Source organism: Chelonoidis abingdonii, chromosome 2 (genome assembly GCF_003597395.2).
Source record: "Chelonoidis abingdonii isolate Lonesome George chromosome 2, CheloAbing_2.0, whole genome shotgun sequence".
NCBI classification, from domain to species: Eukaryota; Metazoa; Chordata; order Testudines; family Testudinidae; genus Chelonoidis; species Chelonoidis abingdonii.
In genome coordinates, this window is record NC_133770.1 from 3,457,908 (window position 1) to 3,482,921 (window position 25,014).

A 25,014-nucleotide genomic window follows, 5' to 3' on the forward strand; every position below is an offset into this window, starting at 1 on the left:
GTCGGCTGGGGTATATATCCGGCACCATAGCGGCGCCACTCCAGGGGGCACCCTGCCGACCCACCGAGTGTTGCTAGGGTAAAAATCTTCCGACGAACGTGCACACGGCGCACGCACACCTAACTGGAATGGATATGAGCAAGCACTCGAAGAAGAACTGAAGACTTGGCACAGCACTTCTGAAAGGTTGCCGAGCCCTGGTCTAGTTCCATACCATTCAGCACTCAGGTTTGAAAGGTTTGGCCTAGCTGATCTATCCAAGGTCACACAGTGAGTCAGTTGCAGAGCTAGGAATGAAACCAAGCTCTCCTGATTCCCAGCTCTGGATTTCACCACCAACACCCTCCTCCCTGCCCACTTCAGACAGACGTCATGTCTGAAGACTGCACAGTGTGTTCTTCTGTGGCTAGATAATCTCACACACTAGCCTCTCCCACTGCTGAGGGCTCCGGGGCTGACATTTCTGAATCACATGCTCTCTCCAGGTACTCACCTGGCCCCCAACACCTGAACATCTCATGCTCTGTAATGTATTTATCCTCACAGCCCCTGGGAAGGTCAGGATGTGCTACTAGAATTGTTGTACAGATGAGGAACTCAGGCCTGCCTGGAGCGGTTGGGTTTCTGTCCAGGAATCGGGCTTGGTTACTTCATGGGAGGAATCAGTCTCACGGCAGGAATTGGGCTCACCTTCTCTGTAGCCAGTGTCAGGGTCCTGAGTCCCAAAGAGATCATGGCTTTTCTGGCCTCCTCGTTCTCATCCTTTGATGAATTTAGCTGATCATCCTCAGGGAGCCGGGAGGGAGCGGAAAGCAAGGTCCACAGCCTTCCTGGGTTGGGTGATAGTACAATTGTGCAAAATTGTGCACAACCGGTTGAAAGACCTTACTCATAGCATTGTTGCCAATGGTTTACTGTCAAACTGAGCGGATGTATCTAGTGGGATCTGTAGGGGTCTGTCCTGGCTCTGGTACTAGTCAATATTTTCATTAGTGACTTGGACAATGGGGTGGGGAGGATACTTATGAAATTTGCCGATGGCACAAAACTGGGAAGGGTTACAAGCACTTTGCAGGACAGGATTAGAATTCAAAGTGACCTTGACAAATTGGAGAATTGGTCTAAATTCAACAAGATGAAATTTAATAAAGACAAGTGCAAAGTACTTCACTTAGGAAGGAAAAATCAAATGCACAGCTACAACATGAGGGAAACTGACTAAGTGGCGGTGCTGCTGAGAAGGATTTGGGGGTTATACTGGGTCAGAAACTGAACATGAGTCAACAATGTGATGCAGCTGCCAAACAGGCTAAGATTGTTCTGGGGTGTATTAACAGGAGTGTCAGAGGTAACACACGGGAGGTCATTGTCCCACTCTGCTTGGCGCTGATGAGGCCTCAGCTGGAGCATTGTGTCCAGTTCTGGGTGTCACACTTTAGGGAAGACATGGACAAACTGGAGATAGTCTAGAGCAGAACAACAAAAATGATAAAAGTTTTAGCAAACTTGATCTATGAGGAAAGGTTGAAAAATGGGGCATCTTTAGTCTTGAGAAAAGAAAACTGAGGAGGGACTTGATAGGTGTCTTCAAACATGGGAAGGGCTGCTATAAAGAGGGCAGAGCTCAATTGTTCTCCATGTCCACTGATGGTAGGACAAGAAGCTTAATCTGCAGCAAGGGAGATTTAGATTAGACATCAGGAAAACCTAATTCTAAGGGTAGTTAAGCTCTGGAACAGGCTTCCAAAGGAGGTTGTGGAATCCCTGTCACTGGAGGTTTTTAAGAACAGGTTGGACAAACACCTGTCAGGGATGGTCTAGAAGTTATTTTGGTCCTGCCTCTGCGCAGGGGGCTGGACTCGATGACTTCTCAAGGTGCCTTCCAGCCCAGCATTTCTATGATTCCATAAAAATCTTGTCCATCTCCACAAAAAATTGACAGGTCACACTGCTACTAGCAGTATCCCTGGTTTTAATGTAAGTCCGAATGAGCTGTTTGCCCTTCATCCAACACTGATTGGTGTCCTGGTTCTGGCCTCACACAGTCATCTGCTTAGCAATGGCCACAAAAAGATCTCTGTTCTGGTTGGCTGGCCAACAGAGCCTCCTGTACCGATGCCTCTCCACAGATGTGATGAGATTCAGGGTCTCAGCGCGGTTCCAAACAGCTGCTCAAAGCATGCTGTAGAGGCTTCTGAAGTAGTATCACAGCAAGGTGGATATACTCAAACCCAGGAGCAAAGGGGCAAAGTCTGGCCCCATGCCGGTTTTAAATGGAGGACAGGACATCTGGTCAATGGGACACCAGAGCAGTAACTGAAAGGAAGCCAGTCTGGTCCAGTACAGCATACGGACAAAAGTCGGCACGGCGTACCAGACTGGCTTCCCCAGGCTGGCGATTTAAAGGGCCTGGGGCTCCCAGCATTTTAAATTGCCACGAGAGCCCTGCTTCCGGGGCCCTCAGGTAGTGGAGGTGGCCAGAAGCCGAGGGGTTCGGGTGGTGATTTAAAGGGCCTGGGGCTCTACTGTTGTACCGGCAGCTGGGAGCCCCGGCCCTTTAAATCACCGCAGGAGCACTGGGCCACCGCTGCTACCCCGGGGGCTCCGGCAGCAGGGCTCCAGAGGCAATTTAAAGGGTGTGGGGATCCGCTGCAGGAGTGGTGGCTGGAGCCCCAGGCCCTTTAAATGGCCCCTGAGCCTTGGGGCTCCAGTCACCTCTCCAGTTGGTAGCTCTGGCAGTGATTTAAAGGGCCTGGGGCTCCCAGCTGCCACTACCGCAGCCCCTGGCCCTTTAAATCTCAAATATTAATGACCCAGATCCTGAACTGTGCTTTGGATGCTTGCTCCTGGGGCTGTCTTAGTTCAGCTAGTCATGGCCCCAAGGGGCCAGTCCAGTAGCCGGGGATCAGCATAACACAGGGATGCCTGCGCCACCCCGTTTTCTTGGCTATGTTCTCTGCTAAGATGGGGGTATGTAAGAATCATTATGGGGGCTCTATGCCCCCCAAGCTGCCTCCCTTATACAGGGCTTCACAAGCCATAGTTAGTCCCTTCTGGCATCCCCCTGAGCTGAGAGGCAGGTGGAATTCGCTCCATTTCTCAGGGGGAGGAAGTGAGCCACACAGAGCTTAAGTGATGTGCCCAAGGCCGCAAAGCATTGTGTTGCAAAGCCAGGATCAGGAGTCGGCTTAGCTCCCAGCCCCATGCTCAGGATCCACCTCTCTCTAATGGAGCCCCCAACAACATGACACTGAGCTCCAGGTCCTGACACACACAACATTTCAGGGCCCAGGGCCTGCTTTCTGCTGCAGCTGGGGTGGCGTGACTTCCCATCATGTGCATACAGGGCTTTGGGGCTGATGCCACCTGCTGAGCTTGAGAGCCCCAGACCTTGGTCCCACCAGGACAGAGAGGCCTGGCTTGGCTTAATGGAAGGGTGTCACGGACTGGGAACACTGTAGGGTTTACCTGACAGTAGTGTGGGACCCAGAAGCCTGTTGGCAGGAGCCCAGCTTCATCGCTGTCCTGGTGCCACAGGCTGAAGATCCAGGCTACTCCAGAAGAGGGTAAACTGGGTGATCATTGGGGAGCCTGGAAATCTGTTTGCCAAGGGAAAAAACGCAGAATTTGCATTTTTACAGAGAATCTTTAGTTTTTACATTGTGTAAATAAAGAAAAGCCGGTGTTAATGAGTCACTATTTGTGAAAGCAGCAGAGAATCCTGTGGCACCTTATAGACTAACAGAGGTTTTGGAGCGTGAGCTTTCGTGGGTGAATACCCACTTCGTCAGAAAGCTCACGTTCCAAAACCTCTGTTAGTCTATAAGGTGCCACAGGATTCTCTGCTGCTTTCACAGATCCAGACTAACACGGCTACCCCTCTGATACGAGTCACTATTTGTTACTGACAGCACCAGTGTCCCTGACTGAATGCACCTCCCCCTTCTGGGGGTGATTTTTGAAAGCACTTTGAATGTACAGCAGAGCCCTGTTTATCCACTTGGACAGGGCCCGGATGGAGAACCCAAACTTGGCATAATCAGGAGAACTGGCAAAGACCTTTCAATCCTTTACTTTTTGATGGGGGGTTGGGGCAGACTGCTCCACCCCCAACTCACCGTCAGCCCAAGGCAGCTGGTGGTTCGGGTCATACAGGAGCTGGATAATGGAGACTCCCATAAGTGGAGTTCTCCTGTACACAGGGCCACCCAGAGGATTCAGGGGACCTGTGGTCTTCACAGGTAGGTCTTGGGGCAGAAGGACCTCCCAGCTGTGGGTCTTTGGGGCACTTTGACGGTGGGTCCCGAAGCGGAAGAAGCTCCAGGGGCCCAGCCCCTGTGAGTTTTCCGGAGCCCCCAGAGCGAGTGAAGGACCTCGCTCCAGGGGCCCCAAAAAACTCTCATAGGGCCCCTGTGGGGTCCGGGGCAAATTGCCCCACTTGCCCTTCCCCCCACCCCCCGGCAGCCCTGCCGGTACATCAGGACACGTGTTCAGCACGGATACTGGTGTCTAGACATTTGTGGCTGAGGAAACTCAAGTTCACTTTAAACCTGGAAAAATGCGGATTTTTATGGGTGACTTTGGGGGGTTTTGTCACGGAAGATCCGGATCCCTAGTGATCCGGTTTAGCGTGGCTACGGGCCGCCTGGTGATCCGGCTTAGCGCTGCTAGGCTCGCCTGGTGATCCGGTTTAGCACGGCTACGGGGCGCGTGGTGATCCGGGTTAGAGCTGCTCGCGCCGCCTGGTGCTCTGGGGGCGGATTATCCGGCGCCAGAGGCATTGCTGTGACCCGAGCTCGGTGCCATGGCCGCATGCCCGGAGCGCGCCCAGCCGCGCCGCTTTGTGTCCACACTCGTGCGGGCAGATCGGGACACATCTCGGGTTCCGCGCGGCTCCGTCCCCTCCCAGCTCGCCAGCCTTTGTCTCCCTCCGCCCCCGGCCCCTCCCCAGCTCCAGTTCCAGCCGGAGCGCGTCTGAGCCCGGCCGCGGCTGCCCCGGGGAGCGGAGCTGCGAGTGCAGCAGGACTGGGGAACCCCCCAGCTGGAGCCGGGGCGCGCAGCAAGGAGCCCGGGCCGCTTGGCCCGCTTCCAGCCCAGCCTTTCCCCCGCCTGCGGCCGAGCCGCCGGGACAATGCCGGGAGGGGCTTTGGCTCAGGTAGGATATTCCACAATAAACTTCCCTTGTGTGGCTATGGAGCGGGATGGGGGGCCATGCGCAGCGCTCGCTGTCCGCCGGGGCCGTTACCCTCTGCGCCAGGTGTACCAGGGATGCGCGCAGACATGTCCAGAGAGCCCGCAGCGCGGTACCCTGATGCACACGCAGCCTGGCTGGCTGGCTCCTGTGGCCGCAGCGTCTGAGCCATCACCCGAGCTTTTTAACTAAAGAGGTGACAGTCACAATTTCTTTCTTCCTTCCTAACCGATGGGGGGGCGAGCTTGGTTTATTTAATTGGGGTGGGGGGGTGTTTGTGTAAATGTGAGTGTGTGTTGGTGCATATGTTTGTTAGTGTGAAAAACTTCTTAGGGGACAAATAATGGAACAGTTCTGAGGCTACCAACAGAATTTGAACCTAGGTGCTTCAGAACCAAAATAGGAGAGGCCACTACTTGAGCCAAAGGGGCAGCGCTATTAGATGGTAGCAGTAGCAGGCTATTATCTTCTATTCAAACCCGCCACTAGTAGGAGAGTCAGCACACTTCATAAGCATATTGCATTAGGATGTGATATAAGTTTTGTGTGGGGTATGCACTGGGGCAGAAGAATGGTGCATACTCAGTACAAGAGAGGATATCAGATGAATCTGCAAGACACTGGGGAGAGAGTGGTGAGTAGGTGTCAATGCAACTGGGAGAATTATAATTCCCTGGGTCCACGTGAACCGAAACGGCTGGAAACAGAAAAAGGGAAGCAGCCAAATAGGAATAATCAGTCTGTGAAAGCGAAAGATGAGGGCAGGAGAAAGTCAGGATGACCTTGCGGCAGCTGCCTAGGGGTTGTCTCTGGAGTTGAGTTAATAACTGGGTTTGAGTCAGGGGCCAAACTGAAACAGACAGAAAAAACTCTGGTTGGCTTCACACCAAAACTGAATTTTAAATAAAATGTTCTCAGCAGAATGAACAAACACAAAATTTCATCCGGGTCCAACTAAAGATCTCAAATGTCGTTTGGAAACAACATTTGGTCTGGAAAAAGTCATTTCAGAATAAACTCGCCAAATGGTTCAAAATGTTTTACCATTTCTGAAATGTTCATTTTGGTTTATTGTCCAAAACTTTTCATTGATTTTGACCCACATTCACAAATCGTTTTGGTGCCCAGAAAAATGCCTTTACCAGCAAATTCACTGTTTGCCAAAAATATGTTGCCTGGGTCTAGTTTTGTCCCAGCACGTCTTGTGCCAAGCAGAGAGGGGACCTCCAGGCCATCTTGCACTTCGAAATGGCCTGGACCCATCTGAGTAGGCCACTCCGTCACAGGAGCTAAGAGGAATAAGGACGACTTTGAAAATTTTGGTGATTTGGGATAACAAAAAAATGCTGTAGGAAAAGGTAAGGCTGGGAGTGAATGCAGGGCATGAAATCAATGAGGTCTCTACAATGGCTCGCCTAGTAACGTGCTGCTTAAATCTGGCCATTGGTAAGAAAATTACCAAAGAGGAGGTGTGGTCACGTAGGCTGGAGCGTGGATGGACAGCAGGAGACGGGATACATGCAAAGAACAAGAATATATACAAAGCAGCTCATCCAGATAACAGGCATTGTAAAGCTTAAAAGGAATTCGCTAATGACCCTGGAGGCTGAGCAGACAGGAAGAAGGTAGATCATGGCGTGTGGAAAAAGAGAGAAATCCTAGCAATCGCTGTGTGGTGTGTCACACTTTAATCTCTAGCAATGTCTATGAATATATGGATAGATATCGATGGTAGCCTAGAGGCTGCAGTCAAGATCCAGACTTAGGGTGACCAGACAGCAAACGTGAAAAATCGGGACAGGACAGGGAGGTAACAGGAGCCTATATAAGAAAAAGACCCAAAAATTGGGACTGTCCCTATAAAATCAGGACACCTGGACACCCTATCTGGGCCCCATTATGCCAGGTGCTGTACAGACGGGTAGCAAGAGATGGTCCCCTCCACCAGAGGTTACAGTCTAAGTAGACAACGGGTGGGAGGGCAAACAGACAGGAGGTGTTTTGCCCAAGGTCACGCATCGTGCTGCCAGGAATAGAACCCAAATCTCCTTCGTCTCAGTCCAGTTCTCTCCCACTAGATTACACTACCTTTCATCACCGGAAGGAATGTTAAGAGTTAAAAGCCCTGTAAGCAACTGGAGGCTGGCAGAACCATGAGCAACAAGAACCAACCATGCCAGACGAATGTTAGTGCTTTTATTCTGATGAACTCACAAAAATAGTGGCTGTCTGGAGATCCGTAGCAGTAATGGAATTAGACGCTAAGGGAGCCTAAGTGCAGGGCATCACGAAATCTTAATTTTACTGCTAATTGGCACTGGTTGGACACCGCCACTGTGGTATGGCTTGGAACCTGGGGGCACGGTGGGGTGGGGTTGTAAACGAAAATGAAGGGGAATGAGTAACAACGCCGGGTGGAGCTGGAGAGAGATGCCCAGGAGGGTTTTGCTGGGCTTGATTTTAGGCTGGGTTTTAGTTAGTGTGTGTTTCATGATCTGGAAACAGAGGGGCCTGGCCCACGAATTGCATGCACCAATGGCACTGCAGTGAGAAGTCTTTTCAATGCCAGGGAGGACAGGGGAGGATATGAAGGGGCCTAGAGAGGTCAGAAGGCTGGGCTGGAATGCCACAACTGCCAGGGCCGAATGGTGACTGAAGCAGCAGGTGCTGAGGGTATGGTGCTTGTTATTGCAGGTTCCGGTGACATTCTATGACGTTGCCATCTATTTCTCCCGGGAGGAATGGGAGATGCTGGCAGACTGGCAGAAGGAGCTGTACCAGGAAGTGATGAGGGAGAATTATGCAAATCTGATTTCTCTGGGTAAGGATCAGCCTTCATTGTTTTACTGGATGCAGCAGGATCATTGCAATCCCTGGGCTGTCTTTAGTCTATTATTATTTATTTGTTTGTTTTACAGTAACCTCTAGGGGCAACCAATCCAAGATCAGAGCCCACAGTGCCAGATGCTGTACACATTGGCTTTAAAAAGCTAGTCCTTGCTCCACGGAGCTCCCCGTCCTAGGATAAGTCTTGCCTAGTAAGCGTGCAATGGCCCAGATCATCAGCTGAGGCAAATGTCCCTAGTTCCATTGACATCAATAGAGCTGTACTGATTGACACCAGCTGTGGATCCGACCCCTGATGTGACATCGCTGGGGAAAGACAGTGTGCTCTGGAGGGACAATAACAGACAACCACCCCCGACTGACACTGCACCCCATGCTGCTCTAGCCTTCACCCTCAAACCTCTTGCATGTGGGAAACACAGGCCTTTCTAATGCTGCTGTCTCTGATGTGGGCTTCCGGCACCTTTCCAACCCCCCCAGAGGCTTTCTGTCTGAGCCCCACTTGGTAAAACAGGAAGCAAATATTCTTGGAACCGCTCTGCAGCAAAGGAGGACACGGAAAGCGGACACACGCATTCCCAGTGGCCCTCAGTGCAGCTCTGTTCTCAGTGGAATGAGTCCCAAGCAGAAGCAGGTCATTGCTCAGTTTCCCTGAATCAAGGGAGACAAATTTGCCCCTGGGCAGAGGGCCAGCACATGGCTGAAGCACCAGACACATCCCGCTCATGGTAGGGGAGAGGACTGCTGTAAAGCAGCAAATCAGGAGGAGGAGGTGTTTTTAGAACAAATAGCAAAAGCATCCAAAGGACAAATCCCGGTGGGGATGGGGGAATTTAACTCCCCAGAGGGCTGTTGGCAAGGCAGTACAGCAGGACACAGACTCTCCAAGCAGCTTGGAATGTGCTGGGAACAACTTTTTGTTTCTGAAAGTGGAGGAAGTAACTAGGGGGCTGCCATTTTAGATCTGATGCACGATTTGTTTGCATGATTTATCCCTGTTATATAAGTGGCTAACAATAAAAACAGCACCCCGAGCCTGGCGCCCCCCAGGTCTAGCACTCCAGGCTGTCGCCCGGGTTACCTGCCCCTAATTCCGGGTCTACCACAGAACCTCCTGCCATAACAAAGGAAGCGGGGAATGTACTTTGTTGTGAGTGGGCAAAAAAACCCCAGACTTTGAGAGTTTGTAGGAAAACACAAAATCTGTTTACTAAGAGTAGCCGATCCAGGAAATTTCTGATTGTTTTGTCTGAGTTTCTCTTTCCTATCCGTGTTTATCTCCCTCACTCCGAATCCAGTGGCCGTCAGGGACGAGAATCCCACTCCCAGATTGTAGTGTTCGGTGATATCACATATGCGCACTCAGTCACTGGGGTATCCATTTGCTGTCAGGGCTGTGAGCAGTTTTTCCCTTAAATGTTTTTGAAAAGCAGTAATAATCCTGACACATAAACAACTTGAATAGGATGTTTCAAAGTTCTAAAATCGGTGCTTAGAGACCAATATGGCTGCCTCTTTAATGACCTGAAAATCAAAAAGGACTTGCACAAAAAGAGGAAACATGGACAAATTGCTAAGGATGACTGTAAAAGGGCAGCACAAGCATAGTAAAAGATATTACATCACCCACCTTGTCTCTCTAATATCCTGGGACCAACATGGCTACACACATTCCGCTCTGATTAGCACTGGTGAGGCCCCAGCTGGAGTTCTGAGTCCAGTTTTGGGCACCACAATTTAAGAAAAGTATGGAAAAACTGGAGTGGGTCCAGGAAAGCAACAAAATGATTAAAAGTTTAGAAAACCTGACATATGAGGAAAGGTTGAAATAATTGACATATTTAGTCCCGAGAAGACGGGCAGGGGAAGTGGGAGGAACCTGATAGTCTTGAAATCTGTAAAAAGTTGTTAAAAAGCAAACAGAATGTTGGGAATCATTAGGAAAGGGATAGATAATGAGACAAAAAATCATATTGCCTCTATATAAATCCATGGTACACCCACATCATGAATACTGTGTGCAGCTGTGGTTGCCCCCTCTCAAAAAAGATATATTGGAATTGGAAAAGGTTCAGAAAAGGGAAACAAAAATGATTAGAGGTATGGATCGGCTTCCATATGAGGAGAGATTAATAAGACTGGGACTTTTCAGCTTGGAAAAGAGACAGCTAAGGGGGGATATGACAGAGCCTATAAAATCATGACTGGTGTGGAGAAAGTAAATAAGAAAGTTTTATTTACTCCTCATAACACAAGAAGTAGGGGTTTAAAACAACCAGAAGGAAGTATTTTTTCACACAATGCATAGTCAGTCTGTGGAACTCATTGCTAGAGGATGTTGTGAAGGCCAAGACTGTAACAGGATTCAAAAAAGAACTAGATAAGTTCATGGAGGATTGGTCTATCAATGGCTATTAGCCAGGATGGGCAGGGATGGTGTCCCTAGACTCCGTTTGCCAGAAGCTGGGAAAGGGCGACAGAGGATGGATCACTTGATGGTTATCTGTTCTGGTCATTCCCTCTGGGGTACCTGGAATTGGCCACTGTCAGAAGACAGGATACTGGGCTAAATGAACTTTTTGGTCTGACCCAGTATAGCTGTTCTTACGTTCTTATAACTCTCCAAACATTGGGGCCAGACTCATTCCCAATGTCAGGGAAGCCAGTGGAGTTACTCCAAGGATACATGCAAGTCTAGGGTTTTCCTTCAGTTTATCCGAGAGATGGTTAAGAAATGTCTAGGTCACAATCTCTGAGTACCTACATAGAGAAGAGATTTTTGATAGTAGATGCCTCTTTAAGCTTGCAGACAAAGGCCAAATGGTAGGTGAAGCAAGAGAAGTTCAGGTTGTAAATAAGTCAGACATTTTGTAACAGGCTGGGTAATTAACTGTTAGAATAACTGACCTAGGGACGTGATCATTTCACCATCACGTGAAGGCAGGGCCGGCTCCAGACACCAGCCTACCAAGCATGTGCTTGGGGCGGCACCTTGGGACGGGGCGGCATTCGGGGTTTGGGTTTGGTTTTTTTTGGTTCAGCCGGGCGGAGCTGGGGGGAGGCGGGGACTTGGGCTGCGTGGCGCTGTGCTAAGGGAGCGGGGGCTTGGGCGGCGCGGTGCTCGGCAGGGGCGGGCTTCAGCGGCATGGCGCTCAGGGGGGCGGGGACTGGGGTGACGCGATGCTTGGGGGCAGAGCGACGCGACGCTCGGGGGGCGGGGCAGTGCTCTTTGTTTTTGCTTGGGGCCGCAAAAATGTTAGAGCCGGCCCTGCATGAAGGCTTTAAATCAAGATGATGTCACGCTAAAAAACATGCGTTAGCTAGCCCAGAAGTTTTGGTCTGGACGTAGAAATCACTGGGTGAAATTTTCTGGCTTGTGTTCTGTAGGAGGTCAGACTGGAAGATCAGAGTGGTCCCTTTTGGCCTTAAAATCTATGATTCGTTACCACCATCCCATCCGTAAGTAATGCCTGGACTCTTTTCTCTATCCAGCAGGGGACTGGCCCAGGCAGAGAAGCAAGAAGAAAAATGAGGAGGAATGTGTTGAAAAGTTGGAAGCCCCAGAGCTGCCAACTGGAAACAGCTTGGCCAACGGCTCAGAGAAGGCAAAGAACTGCAGCACTCAGAGCATCCGTGTCCCAGAGCCAAGCAGCAAGGAAGGCGGCTGGCTGGGGCAGCCGGTTGAAGATGGAAAAGGGAACAGCCAGTGCATGCGACCCAGTGGGAACCAGGCACCCAAGAAAAGGGCAAGGCCACACAAGTGCGACGAGTGCTGGAAAAGCTTCACCTGGAGATCGGAGCTGGTTCAGCACCGCAGGACCCACACTGGGGAGCGGCCGTATAAGTGCGCTGAGTGCGGGAAGGGCTTCAGCCAACACGTCAACCTGACCATCCACCAGCGTATCCACACCGGCGAGCGGCCCTACCGGTGCGGCGAGTGTGGGAGGGGGTTCACCCAGCATATCAACCTGACTCTCCACCAGAGAATCCACACTGGGGAGCGCCCGTACCAGTGTGGTGAGTGCGGAAAAAACTTCATCCGCAAATCCAACCTGGCCAAGCACCAGAAGATCCACACGGGTGAGAAGCCCTTCCAGTGTGCGCAGTGTGGGAAGAGCTTCGTGCACAAGTCTGGTCTGGTGTCGCACCACAGGAGCCACACGGGGGAGCGGCCGCACCAGTGTGAGGTGTGTGGGAAGCGCTTCGGCCACAAGTCGGGCCTGCTCTCGCACCGGAAGACCCACACGGGTGAGCGGCCTCACCAGTGCGCCCAGTGCGGGAAGAGGTTCCGGCATAAGTCAGGCGTGGCCTCACACCAGAGCACCCACACAGGCGAGCGGCCTCACCAGTGCACCCAGTGCGGCAAGCGGTTCTCCCGCACCTATGAGCTCATCTCCCACCAGCGTCTGCACACAGGGGAACGGCCCTACCCATGTGCTGACTGTGACAAGAGCTTCGTGCGCAAATCCAACCTGGTGAAGCACCAGCGCGTGCATACAGGGGAGCGGCCCTACCAGTGTGACCAGTGCGAGAGGAGCTTCTCCCAGAGGTACGAGCTGGTGGCTCACCAGATCAGCCACACTGGGGAGAGCCCCTATACCTGTGCCCAATGTGGGAAGATCTTCAGCCAGAAGTCGAACCTCGTGAAGCACGAGCGCATCCACACTGGCGAGAGTCCCTTCCCCTGCACCCAGTGTGGGAAGAGCTTCAGCCAACGCGCCAACCTGGTCAAACACCAGCGGATCCACACTGGGGAGCGGCCGTTCCAGTGCGCCCACTGTGGGAAGAGCTTCAGCCAGAAGTGCGAGCTCGTGTCGCATGAGCGGATCCACACCGGGGAGCGGCCATTCCAGTGCGCCCACTGCGGGAAGAGCTTCAGCCAGAAGACGAGTCTGATCACTCACCAGAGGAGCCACGTGGATCAGTGACTGAGTGAATGTGCCTAGGGTGATGCCCTCCCATCCAGCAATGTCTGGCACCCCAGATGATGCCAATGGGGGGCTGACGTGCAGGTCGAGGGGGGTGCATGGCTCTGGGTATGGATCCATCAGTAAATATCTTCTTGCCTACCAGGGAGCAAACAAGGGAGAAATTGGGGCTCTCAAGCTGGGACAGCTTGAGATTTCCAAACATGTCCCAGAAAGAGTTTAAACGGCTCCTTGCATTGCCCTTGTCAGGAGAGAGGGGATATTTCAAACCTTCCAGTTAACACAGAGACCATGTCAGACTCACTAAGGCTCGGCAGATCGGGAAACACCATGTAATTGTCGAGAAATCCAGAAAAGGTCTGGCAAAGCAGGAACCATGTTGAACAGCAGAGTGTTCCCCCAGGAGAAGAGGGGGCAGGTTCAGAAGACACAAGGCTGATTCAAACCTTGTGTTTTCCAAATGGCTGATGATTCATAGATTCATAGACTCTAGGGCTGGAAGGGACCTCGAGAGGTCATCGAGTCCAGTCCCCTGCCCTCATGGCAGGACCAAATACATCCCAGATAGACATTTATCTAACCTAACCTATGATAAACCTTCTGAGCTTGACTGATCCTCAGGAAGACTGTAGGATGGGGGTATGGTGTGGTAGCCCCCTCATCTGTACCCTCAACTAATGGGAACATGGAGGGCTGGAAGGGGTGGAGAATGATTAACGGGGTATGAAGAACAGCTGGTCAAATAATATTCAGCAAATATATGATTTGGTTCTTGCTGAACAATGAATCAAAGAAATAACTTTTTGAAGTGTTCATTCAGCTGTTGAAAACTGTTCCTCAAAGAAATTATTTGGGGCCAGGTTCACAAAGGTGTTTAGGTGCGTAAAGGTGCCGATAGGTGCTGTTGTCAATCTCATTAGCACCTAAGTGAGTCAGGCACCCAACTCCCCTTGACTCTCAGTGGTATCTCTGGCCCAGGTCCTCAAAAGTAGTTATGCACCTAAGTCCCAGGGGGAGTTATACTTGGAGGATCTGGCTGGAGGTGCCTTATCTGCTTAGGAGCTTTTGAAAAGTCTCATAGGTGCTTAGCTGCATCTCTAGACACCAAAATGCTTTGGTAAATCTGGCAGTTGACCAATAATGCAAAAGCCAGTGAGTAATGCTGAATCCGTTTTTCTGTTCTTCTCCCAGACACAGTTCTACTCCTGTGTGTGGCAGGTTTAAACGCATCCTGGTGCGTGGGTGATCAAAAACCATTATTTCTGATGCTTTTTCTGTGGTGAGTATGAAATAACGTCATGCACCAACAGCGAGAGGGGCTTGTTGAGCGAACAGGTCTCTGCCGTCTCTAGATTCTGTTCAATAAGCTGGTGATTTTAGTCTGTTTCCTACTGGATGGGAGCCCATATATCAATAAGCCAATGGCATCGTTGGCACCTCCATTAGCAGGTGAAGCAGAGAGATCAAGCGCAAAATCAACATGAAGACTGCACTGCCATTGGACCGCTACGTGTGGGGTGAAATCGTGGCCCCTTTGAAGCCAATGGGAGTTTTCCCATTAATTTCAATGGGGCCAGGATTTCACCCTTGCTCCTTTGGAAAGGGTAAAACAACGGTGAATATAGTAATCCAGAGTAGGGAACAATCCTGCATGGTTCCTCTTTGGATTGGATGACTGAACAGATCTTCCATTTCTAATCAGTGTTCCTCCAGATCAGGGCTAAGATACGTTACTCAAAACTATCCCGATAATAATTATTTCCTGGAGGCTGAATTGATTAAATTTATCCCAACTACTTCATATATATGAACCCGTTCTTTCAAAAACATCAGTAAAGAAGGACACTGCCCTGATTATGTGGAAATATATATGCTATGACATGGCTAAGATCATGAAACTGTGTGTTCTGATAGCTTCCTCTCCAGTGTGGTCCCCATACATCACCCGTTAACTGAGAGACTCTTTTCAGAACCATTGTTTTAAATCAGGGGTAGGCAACCTATGGCACACATAGGCAGCAGGCAAGCTGATTTTCAGTGGCATTCACACTGCCCAGGTCCTGGCCACTGGTCCCAGGGGCTCTGCGTTTTCATTTAATTTTAAATGAAGCTTCTTAAATATTTTAAAAACCTTATTTACTTTACATACAACAATAATTTAGTTATATATTATCGACGTAGAGAAAGAGATCTTCTAAAAATGTTAAAATGTATTACTGGCGCGTGAAACCTTAAATTAGAGTAAATAAATGAAGACTCAGCACACCACTTGTGAAAGGTTGCCGACCTGTTTTAAATGAACGGTATCAACCAGATTTAAACTGGTATCTTCGTTAGCCCAAGGAGGAAGTTAACGTTTATCCAGATAGATCAGAAGAAAATATAACACAGCAGCCTCAAGCTTGTAAAACTGCCTCTCAGGCTGGTATTCCTCTCTGCGCTCCTCACACGTGATCTGACGCACCTCTTTAATGAATGCTGTTTGCTTTTTGTTTATGCCCTGATCTAATTGTTTCCATTATGTACCATATAAAAAAGCCTCCCCCATTTTAATAGGTGCCTTTTTAAAGCACACTGTGTAGTTCAAAGGTAGGAGAATTCTTCATGCTGTTTGACTCATCGGCTTTTATTGTTCTGCTTTATGTTTTGCTTCCTGTAGTGTAATTTCCATGTCTTGCTGCATGCACAGAGGCCTGTGTGTGGAGCGGGGAGTTGGCTTGGTTTGAGCTCTGCAGTCCTTATTGCCCAGGGGTTTGGGTTATAATTTGGGTATGATTCTGTAAGTGCTCCATGCACGGGAGTCTGGTTGACTCTGAAGACAGTTCTATGATTGGAATGCTCATGGGAATGGGGACCGGTGTTTCAATTCATCTTAGCCATGGATGGCTCCCACCTCTACGTCATCTTCTCATCTGACGTGAATGCTCTGATTTCTGTTACGCCAGAATGGAGAGCTGGGCAAGGAGCAACCGGCTAAATCTCAATCCAGACAAGGCACAGAGGTGATGCAAGTGGACAGGGGAAGTGTTTTCAGGAACTGTTTGCAAAGGTGACCTTACCCTTCGCTGACAGAGTATATTTACCCAGCTACTCAAAGCAGAATCCTGCTTGGTTACTCATTGCTCTTGAGTTTCAGCTAGCTGCCGTGATCAGAACAGCCTGCTGCTACTTCCCATTGGCCAAACAATTATGTTCATTCCTTTCTGATGTGGACCCAGCCACAGAGACCCATGAATGTATTGCAACCTTCTCTAGCTGGGCTTACCAAGGAGCTGCGCCTTCTAAGCAAAACTGTCTGGCATCAGTCAAATGATGGATCCATTTCTAGGTGCTTGCCCTGAATGGGCTAGAGTCCAGAGACCTCTGGGACCACCTGTCTTTTCCATTCCCCACTATCCTTCCTACACTCAGCTGGGACACTGAGGGTGACAGAGCCCAGATTTCATCTTGTGACAGCAGAAGAACAAGGTTCTTGGTGAAAAGCCCACGCTTGTGACAACAACTTCCCCAGCGTATCAGCTTGATATGCACATCTCACTACCTCAAAAGGATGCTGCAAGAAGACACCCGCTTAAAGTAGCACTTAAACCATGCAATCAGGCTGTAACTACACCATTCCCACACATCATCAGATACCAATGTAAGAAGACAGATAAAAGGGAGAAAGGTTCAGAGTTTTGCCTCCTACATGTAAAATGAAGGATCAATATCTTGAGTCACTCAGCCACTGGCAATGAGCAAGACAGCAATACTTATGGATAAATCAAATCAAATAGTGCATTCAGGGAAGAAGGCCAAATCCTCCTTGTCGTTAACTTCAGATACAGGACAAGAACAGATCGTATAGCTGAGTGGATAAGGTCTCTGGATCAAATTCTTCCTGGACATAAGCAGACAAAACTCCCATTGAAATTGCTGGGAGTTGCAACCACTCATACCAGAGTGGGATTGGACTTTGGGGCTTTCAAAGGTGTGAATTCAAATCCTGTTACGTGAGGATACTTTGTTCTCTTGGCATCAAATCAACTGTTATATTTTCACTACTTAATTATCATCAACCACCAAGAATGCGACTTTATCCTTCAAACACTTAGTATCTGGAGTGGTGCTTTCTATCATGTAGGCAGTTCTGCTGCTCGTGAATATTTACAGGATCCAGGTCTTGCTTTGTGTTCAATGAAAGTATTTAAATAGTTTTTTTCCTCAGTGAAGTAGCGAATCATACAGCACATCATAGATGGCTTGCTTGCTTATTAACTATTGTTATTTGATTGTATTATTTATGTAGTACCAACACTGTACACTAAATGCGACATGCGTGCAGGTCATGGTGTGAAGATCCTTGCTGGTGTCCATCAGATTAGCTCCACTGGCTTCAACAGCTGCGGATCTGACTGGTGGAGAGAGGACTTTGCAAATCTATTCCTATGCGTTGTTCAGTTATTGGCCATAAAATGCTTTGAAACTGGCAGGTGCCATATTCCATACAGTGGTTGCCGTTTGTAACAGGTCAGGGCACTCACCGGCACAGTGCCTCCTGCTGGTCTGCCTGAGAATTAGCTCACCCAGCTCAAGAGTGCCCTCCTCTGGCCAGTTTCCCTGCCCTTACCTGCCTCTCTGCAGTCCCTTTATCTCTACCATGTGTAGGCCCCATGTCCCTCCTGACCATGGTGCCCCTTCCCTTGGGGTGCTGCCCCTCATCCAGGGAATCCCACTCCCCTGAGCCCACCTTGCCTCAGTGACCCACTTCCAATCATCATCTAGCCTATTCTCTCAAAGGGCAAAGTGAAGTCTGAAATGGCCACTCATCACTTGCCCTGACTGCCTCCCTGCAGCCCTAGTACCTCCTCAGGCCTTTGCTGCACGTCCACAGCCTGGGGGGTCGCCAGGCCAGAGCTCCCCAGCTCAGCCTGCCCATTTCCAGCACTGCTCTGTCCAAGGTACTCCGGTCTCTACCAGGCAGCTAGGTCCTTCTTGTTCCACTGCTGAAGCAAGACTCACCTCCTTCCCCTCTCCACCCCCAGCCCTTCTTATACTGGCCTAGTCGGGCCCTGATTGGCTGCCTCCAGCCCGCTCATGATTGGCTCCCCAGGGCAGCCCTCTCTCAGGGCTGTTTTTAACCCTTTCCAAACCGGAGCAGGGTGACCGCCCCGCTACACCATTATGCAGCCAACATGTATCATCACCCTAGTGACGATGTCACAGTTATTTCCTATGCTCAGTAGCGTAGCTAAAGAGGGTGCAGGGGAAGCAGCCGCTTCCCCTCAGCACATTTTCCAAAAGTGGCGCCTTAGTTAGGGATTACCATGGCGCCAGTGGGTGGGGCTCACGCTCCACTCTGAAGCTTGGCCTGCCGGGCCAGCACTGGGCTCCTCCAAGCAAGGAGTGGTGGCACGGCCGGAGGAGCCATGGCGGGGGTGGTGATGGCACAGCCAGAGGAGCCATGGGGGGGGCACGGGGGCGGCACGGCATGGCTGGAGGAGCCATGGGGGGGGGCGCAGCGTGGCTAGAGGAGCCAGCCAAGGCAGTGGGGTGGAGAGCGGCTGGAGGGGGAGCAAAGGGGGCGTGGCCAGAAGAGGAGCCAGGGGGTGAGCCTTTTTAATGTTTGCTTTCCCTGCTCTTAGAACCTGGCTACGCCACTGCCTATGCTCACTATGTCTCTGATAACCCAAAGGTGGTAGAGGCTTGTCTGTCATCGGTGATCATCAGGGATCCTAGTTTTCAGTGATAAAGAAGCCCCAAAATTCTCCAATAAAAAGAAAATGTATGTTTTCCCACGATTAAAATTCAGGATCTGTTTAGTGCTTTTCATGTGTTCTCCAGCTGTCTGCCTTCGAACGTACACAGCACATTACCATCAGTGGGAAATTTGTCCTCGCCAAACTCAGTAACACGGTCTTTAGGGGTGATTTTCAGGTTTGTGGCATCATTTCATAACTTTAATTACTCATGGCTGGAGACTGAAGTGACATTTGAGATGCATTAAAATACGAAGCTCTGTACGCCGGAAGCAGTTTATTGGAGTGTGTTTAGCTAGGTACATTTAAAGCACATTCAAAAATCAACCACAAGGGTGGAGGCTGCACGCGCTGAATACATGACACTGGTACTTTCAGTAAAATCTAGTTAATAGTTAATGTATGTTTCTATTTTTTCACAAAATGTAAAAAACAAGATTCTCTGTAACGACGCAAATCCCACGTTTTTCCACAGCAAGTGGATTCCTAGGATCCCTGGTGATCATTGTAAGAATCAAGCATTATTTTTTAGATTTAAAAATAAACAACCTGATCCAGCTACCATGGGCCTTGCTCAAGCCAGCTGTCCCACTGAAACCAATGCCCCTCCTGAAAATACTCCTGCTGACTGACACTCGCATGAGACAGATCAGAATCCAGCCCCTTGCAGCTGAAGCACTGCCAGGTGACACAGTCACAAAGTGGTGCAGTGACTTGGCTGAGATCACACAGCAGGTCAACGGCAGAGGTGGGACTAGAACCCAGGTCTCTGAAGGGTCAGGGTAGACCGCTGCTTACAGCTATCTTGAGCAGGGAGCGCTCCCATGAGGCTGGGTTGCAGGTGCAGGCCCTGTGTTTGTATCGCAGACTAATACCTCGGAGTTACAGACACACTGGCCAAGTGGGCATAGCCTGGGGGAAGAAAGGCCCCGAGAGGAACATTTTTTCCCTTTGGACTCTTGCATCCCTCAGTACCGTGCTGCGTTACTTGTGCTGGGTGAAATCCTCCCCTTGGGGCTTGAGCAGCATGTGGAAGAGTCCTAGGTCTCCCCTGGCTCAGAGCTGCTGTGCAGATGTTTCAAGAAGCTCTTTGTGTAGCTGGAGCAAAGTGAGCGCTGGCTCCTTTGCAAGGGCTTGTGCAGGGACGTAGGTCTCGGCGTGGCCCAGGGAAATGACTTTGTAGCCCTGCTCTTTGCTTTGGATTTTTTAATGTGGAATTGTCTCTCTATGGCACCTTCCCTTTAGTGGTTTTCAGGCCTGTAAATATGGGTCCGTTGTACCAAAGGACTAGGTAGCCTAATGGGTAACGTCTCTGGTTTGAACTTCCGACTCTTACTGGGGTCGTACTTTTATTAAATGTGTAGGCAGACTGCTCCGTCACCGTGCTTCTAGATTAGTTCATCCTTGAACCATGGCTGTCAAGGGAAAAAAATCCAAAATGTTTCCCACATCAATAGATCCAAGCTGGAAAGTAAACATTTCAGCCCTGTGGAGATGCCTGTGCAACCCACTGGCAAAGCACGTGTCATGTCCCCCTCAACTGGCCCCTGTAAGGGTAATGGCCTACTACTGCTATCGCTGTTAAGTTACTTCTTTACCTCAAGCGGTAGAGGTTGATTCGGTAGAGCTGAAGGTTTGGGATTGAAACCCTGCTGAAGACCCGTGAGGCAGGGTTTATTACATCTCAACCACTTGGTTAGAAAAGGGTTAACTTGTTACGTTTAAAGGGCAACATGCAGATATGGTAATTTGGTCTCCCCTTCTGTGATTGACTGTGGCTTGGTCTACACGACCCACTTACTTCAGTCTAACTATGTTGCTCAGAGGCATGAAAAATCCACACCCCAGAGCAATGTATCTATGCCAACCTTCACCCCCCCACGTAGACAGCTCTATCTTGGTGGGACAGCTTCTCCGGCCACATAGCTACCGCCTCTCTCATTGGCTCTGAGCATCTTCACCAGGTGCGCAACAGCAGTGGAGCTGCGCCGACGTAACTTTGTAGTGTAGACCTGCCCTAACTCACTCCTGGGAGCTTTAAACTGGGGAGTGGCAGCTCCGTGTGTCACATTAGCCACCCAGCAGGGCATAAAGTCTAGTGGTTAGGAACTGATACTCACCTGCTTTTCAGTCCTTTCTCTGCCCTTGAGAAAGGCGCTTCTCCTCTCTGTGCCACAGGTTCCTCAGGTGTAAATGGGGGATTGTATACATTGCACAAGGGGCTTCATTAGCTAAAAGCTCAATCTTGCTAGTCCATTATTTAGTCAATGGGAGGTGTTTCATGTACCTAGGACTCGCAGAATAACATGGCTGCCTCTTGAGCTATCAAGGACCAGATTCTCAGCTGGTGTAAATCCTCTAGCTCCACTGACTTTACACCGCTAAAGATTTGGCCCCACATCGTCATAGAGCTGAACTCTTTATTTTCCTAATTAGGGTTTTTTATTAAAACCCATGAGATGTGCTGGCTCAGATGTGGTGTCGAGATCCCAGCTGTGTTTATCGACATCCTAGAGGGGAGGGATCGTAGTGGCGCACTGTACTGTTATTTCTACACAGCTGCCTGCATGAATCCAAATCAAATGGAGGACAGGTCCACCAATGGCTATTAGCCAGGCTGGCCAGGGATGGTGTCCTCAGCCTCTGTTTGCCAGGGTATGGCTACACTTGGAAATGTGCAGCGCTGGGAGTTACAGCTGGGGTCGTACAGCTGTGTAGGAACAGCGCTGCAGTGTGGCCACACTGACAGCTAGCAGCACTGCAGTGTGGCCACATTTGCAGCATTTGCAGCGCTGTTGGGAGTGGTGCATTGTGGGCAGCTATCCCAGCGTTCAAGTGGCTGCAACGTGCTTTTCAAAAGAGGGGGGTGGGGTGGAGTGTGACAGGGAGCGTCGGGGAGACAGAGAGAGCGGATTTTTGGAGCAGACACTGTGAGCTCCCTGCCTTGCAAATTCTGGCCATTTCCCCCACCCCTCTCTCAATCACTCTTAAATGTAAAAAGGCTTCAGACCAGATAAGCAGCTTCTCCGACGGACTCCCTCCCCCCCGCCGTGCTGTTTGTCTCCTCAAGCAAACAGCTGTGAACATTCCAAAGCCTCGGCTCGGCTCGCTCGCTGGAGCAAAGAGCAGCTGTGTTTGGTAGCTCCGGGGAGTACCTTCCGGTTTGTTGTAGACAGGAATTCTGGGATACCTCTTAATACCCTGGAGGCCAATAACAGCGCTGGTGAGTGTCCACACCTGATGAGCAGCGCTGCATCACCAGCGCTGGATTCGCTACACCCGTAGCAGACCAGGAGTACAGCCAGCGCTGCAGCCAGGGAGTTGCAGCGCTGGCTGAGCTTTGTAAGTGTGGACACCGAGTAAGTTGCAGCACTGTAACCCCCTCACCAGCGCTGCAACTTGCAAGTGTAGCCAAGCCCCCAGAAACTGGGAATGGGCGACAGGGGATGGATCACATGATGATTCCCTGTTCTGTTCATTCCCTCTGGGGCACCTGGCATTGGCCACTGTCAGCAGACAGGATATTGGGCTAGATGGACAATTGGTTTAATCCAGTATGGCCAAACTTACGATAACAGGGGTGCAGCCAGGCCAAATCTGAGTGTGTGGCCATGCAACCCATGCACCAGGTCACAACACAAGTCATTCAAATTTGGCCTGGCAGGCCACCCCTCAGCAAGGGCCAAACCTGAGCAGCACTGCAATCCTGAAAGTCACAACACTGGGAGAGGGGACCCAACTGAGCCCAGCCAGCCCCATGGGGCAGGAACGGCAGGAGCCACCCCCACGGTGATGGTATGCACAGTGTGCCTAGTTAGTACTTCTTACATTAATGTGTATATTATATATTGTGGATACGAAATATGCAGTAAACAAGATGTTTTTGCATTAAAGCTATTTACTGGGTCATGACGGGCTGCCAAGGTTACAAATGGGTCCTGAGCCCAGCCAGATGGAGAACCACTGATCTAGGCGGACCTGAATTCAGTTCAGGATTTTGGTGCATCAGGATCCAAGATGTAGGTGGCCCCTCTGCTACTCATGAGGAAGTAGCGAGTCCCAAGTGAATTGCTTTTATTCAGTTATTACACTAAGAACATAGTGGATGAAATCGCTCACTCAGAGTCTGGCGTCTCCTTGCGTCACCCTAGCCTGTGTCCTCTCATCTCCGCACCTCCTGTTGGATACAGGCAGTGCCCACAAGACAGCCCTAAGCTTCAGTCTTCACTGCAAGGACTGGGGCTGGTTATCTCTGATTCTGTGAACCAATGACCCAGATGTCTCATGCCCCCCGCCATGGGGGAACTGTCTGTGCCGTCCATAGTGTGCTACTGCACAGGTCTTCTCTTGTGGATTCGCTGGCTCCAAGCCTGCACTGCAGCATCTACACTGCACGGCAGACCTGGATTTACAATTGCTGGACACAGGTCTCAGAGCCATGCGAAGGCATCCACACTGCACTGCACAGATCTTCTGACTCGAGTCTGTGGCTTGAGCGGTGTGTCCACACTGCAAAGTGATAGAGTTTGGACTCGGGCTCTGACCCACCCTCCTAGCCGGGTCCTAGGCCTTGAGTACTTGGTGATTTGTGTCTGGATGGAAGGGGGGCTTGGGCTCAAACCTGAGTCAGAGCCCGGCCTTGGAAGGCATCCTTCCTTGGTGTGCTTTCTCCAGGGTGGAACAAGGTGGAATTTACCCCTCTCTGAGCCAGCATGTGTGCATCTACCCCGCTCCTCTGGATGACACTATTTATGAGAGTCAGATTGTCCTCCCAAATTCTAGTTTAATTACCCTCTGCACCTACCTCCATGCCTTTTCCTCCTGGATCCAACTGGATCTGCTGTTCTCCTTCACTTCCTTTCCTTAACCGCTGCACTGCCTTCTAGTGGCTCCGCTTCAGTGGTTGGGTGGATGATCTCCACACAGTAACAACCCCCCTGTTATGAATCATAGGGTCTGAATGGTCACATCAGTTGGGGCTATTAAACCGTGTGTTCCCACACTGCGTGAATGAGAGTTTAAGTGTCTCATTAAAATGCCCTGCAAAAATCTTAAGAACCAGACACATGCATGGGCCAGATGTGACAGAGTCAGCCTCTGCAGTGCCCCCTAGTTGCCCACTGTGACATTACTCAACCTGCCTCAGGTTTCCTCCTTTCTTGGTTGACCGCTGCCTCCCACGTGGTCTGATGCTGTGGCGACTTACCCCTCACTCGAAGTTCCACCCCTCCCAGGAAACCAACGTTCCCAAACAAATATAACAAAAACAGCAGAAGATCCTCGGTCCCAGTCTTGGGTTGGGCCCTATCTTTCTACTCAGGTTTAGCTAGTTACCCCCACCAGCAGTCCCTGCCTCAGGCCTGCCTTTCCTCCAGGGAGACACTCACAGGCACTGGTCTCTCTCTGCCCCAGACACACACTTAGACAACAGTCCCGAGAGCAGCATGAAGAGAAGGACCTTGGCCCCTCATGGGCTCAGCACCCAGTTCTTCCTGCTCCTCTCTTGGCACTTCCTCCGGGAGCCTACCCTCTTCCAGAGTCAGTCCCCAGAGCCTTCCACAGCTCCTTGCACTAACTGAGCAATCTCGCTCTTTGTTGGCATTGCAGGACCCCTTCCCAGCTGGGCTTAGTAACTGACCAGGGCTGCCTGCTCCCTAACTGTGGCAGGGCGACGACTCACCAGCACGGCGCCTCCTGCTGGTCATCCAGGGAATTAGCTCTTCCAGCCCAGAACACCCTCTGCAGGCCAGTGTCTCACCTGCCACTGGCCCCCATGTCCCTCCTGGACCCTGGTGCCCTTCTATGTCAGGATTCTGCCCCCACAATAACCCACAATCTGGGTCTCCCCATGCAGGGGAACTCCCAACCCTCTATCCCCACCTTGCCTCAGTGGCTACTGCCTGTCATCGTCTAGCCCCCACTTCCTGGGGCAGACTGCAGTCTGTAAACCACTCATCATCGGTAAGGGGGGGTTGGACCAGCTGCCTCTGCCTATTTCTGGGCTGCCCCTCTGCAGCCCCAGTACCTCTTGTGGGCCCTTAACTCAGCCCGCAGCCTGGGGCTTTGCTAGACTGGAGCTCCCCAGCTCCCTATGCCCTTCCCAGCACTGCTCCACCCTAGGTACCCGCCTCAGCTTCCCAGGCAGCCAGACTCTTCTCTCTCATGCAGCTAGAGAGAGAGTGTGTGTCCTTCTGGCCCACGGACCTCTTACACTGGCCACCTGGGCCCTGACTGCACTGGCTGCAGCTGTGGCTGCTTCCCCACCAGCCCAGCTTTTCCCCTGTCCCAGCCCTCTCCCAGGGCCATTTTA

General features: G+C 50.7%; 2 protein-coding genes across 2 annotated transcripts in view; both read left to right on the forward strand.

The window, feature by feature from the left end:
- Positions 1–25,014, forward strand: part of LOC116828393 (uncharacterized) — a 666,188-nt gene that overhangs the window by 294,061 nt on the left and 347,113 nt on the right. The gene's annotated exons all lie outside the window — the stretch shown is intronic.
- LOC116828416 (uncharacterized) lies at positions 7,887–14,946 on the forward strand. The gene is made up of 2 exons (XM_032786636.2): positions 7,887–8,012; positions 11,531–14,946. Exons 1-2 carry the CDS (start codon positions 7,940–7,942, stop codon positions 12,964–12,966), a joined length of 1,509 nt encoding a protein of 502 aa, XP_032642527.2. The 5' UTR covers positions 7,887–7,939; the 3' UTR covers positions 12,967–14,946.

What these genes read in the sequence shown, in the direction of transcription:
- LOC116828416 (XM_032786636.2), top strand. Translation starts at nt 7,940, where the DNA reads ATGCTGGCAGACTGGCAGAAGGAGCTGTACCAGGAAGTGATGAGGGAG. An exon ending in TGCAAATCTGATTTCTCTGG is followed by an intron (nt 8,013 to 11,530) that starts GTAAGGATCAGC and finishes TTCTCTATCCAG; the next exon opens with CAGGGGACTGGCCCAGGCAG.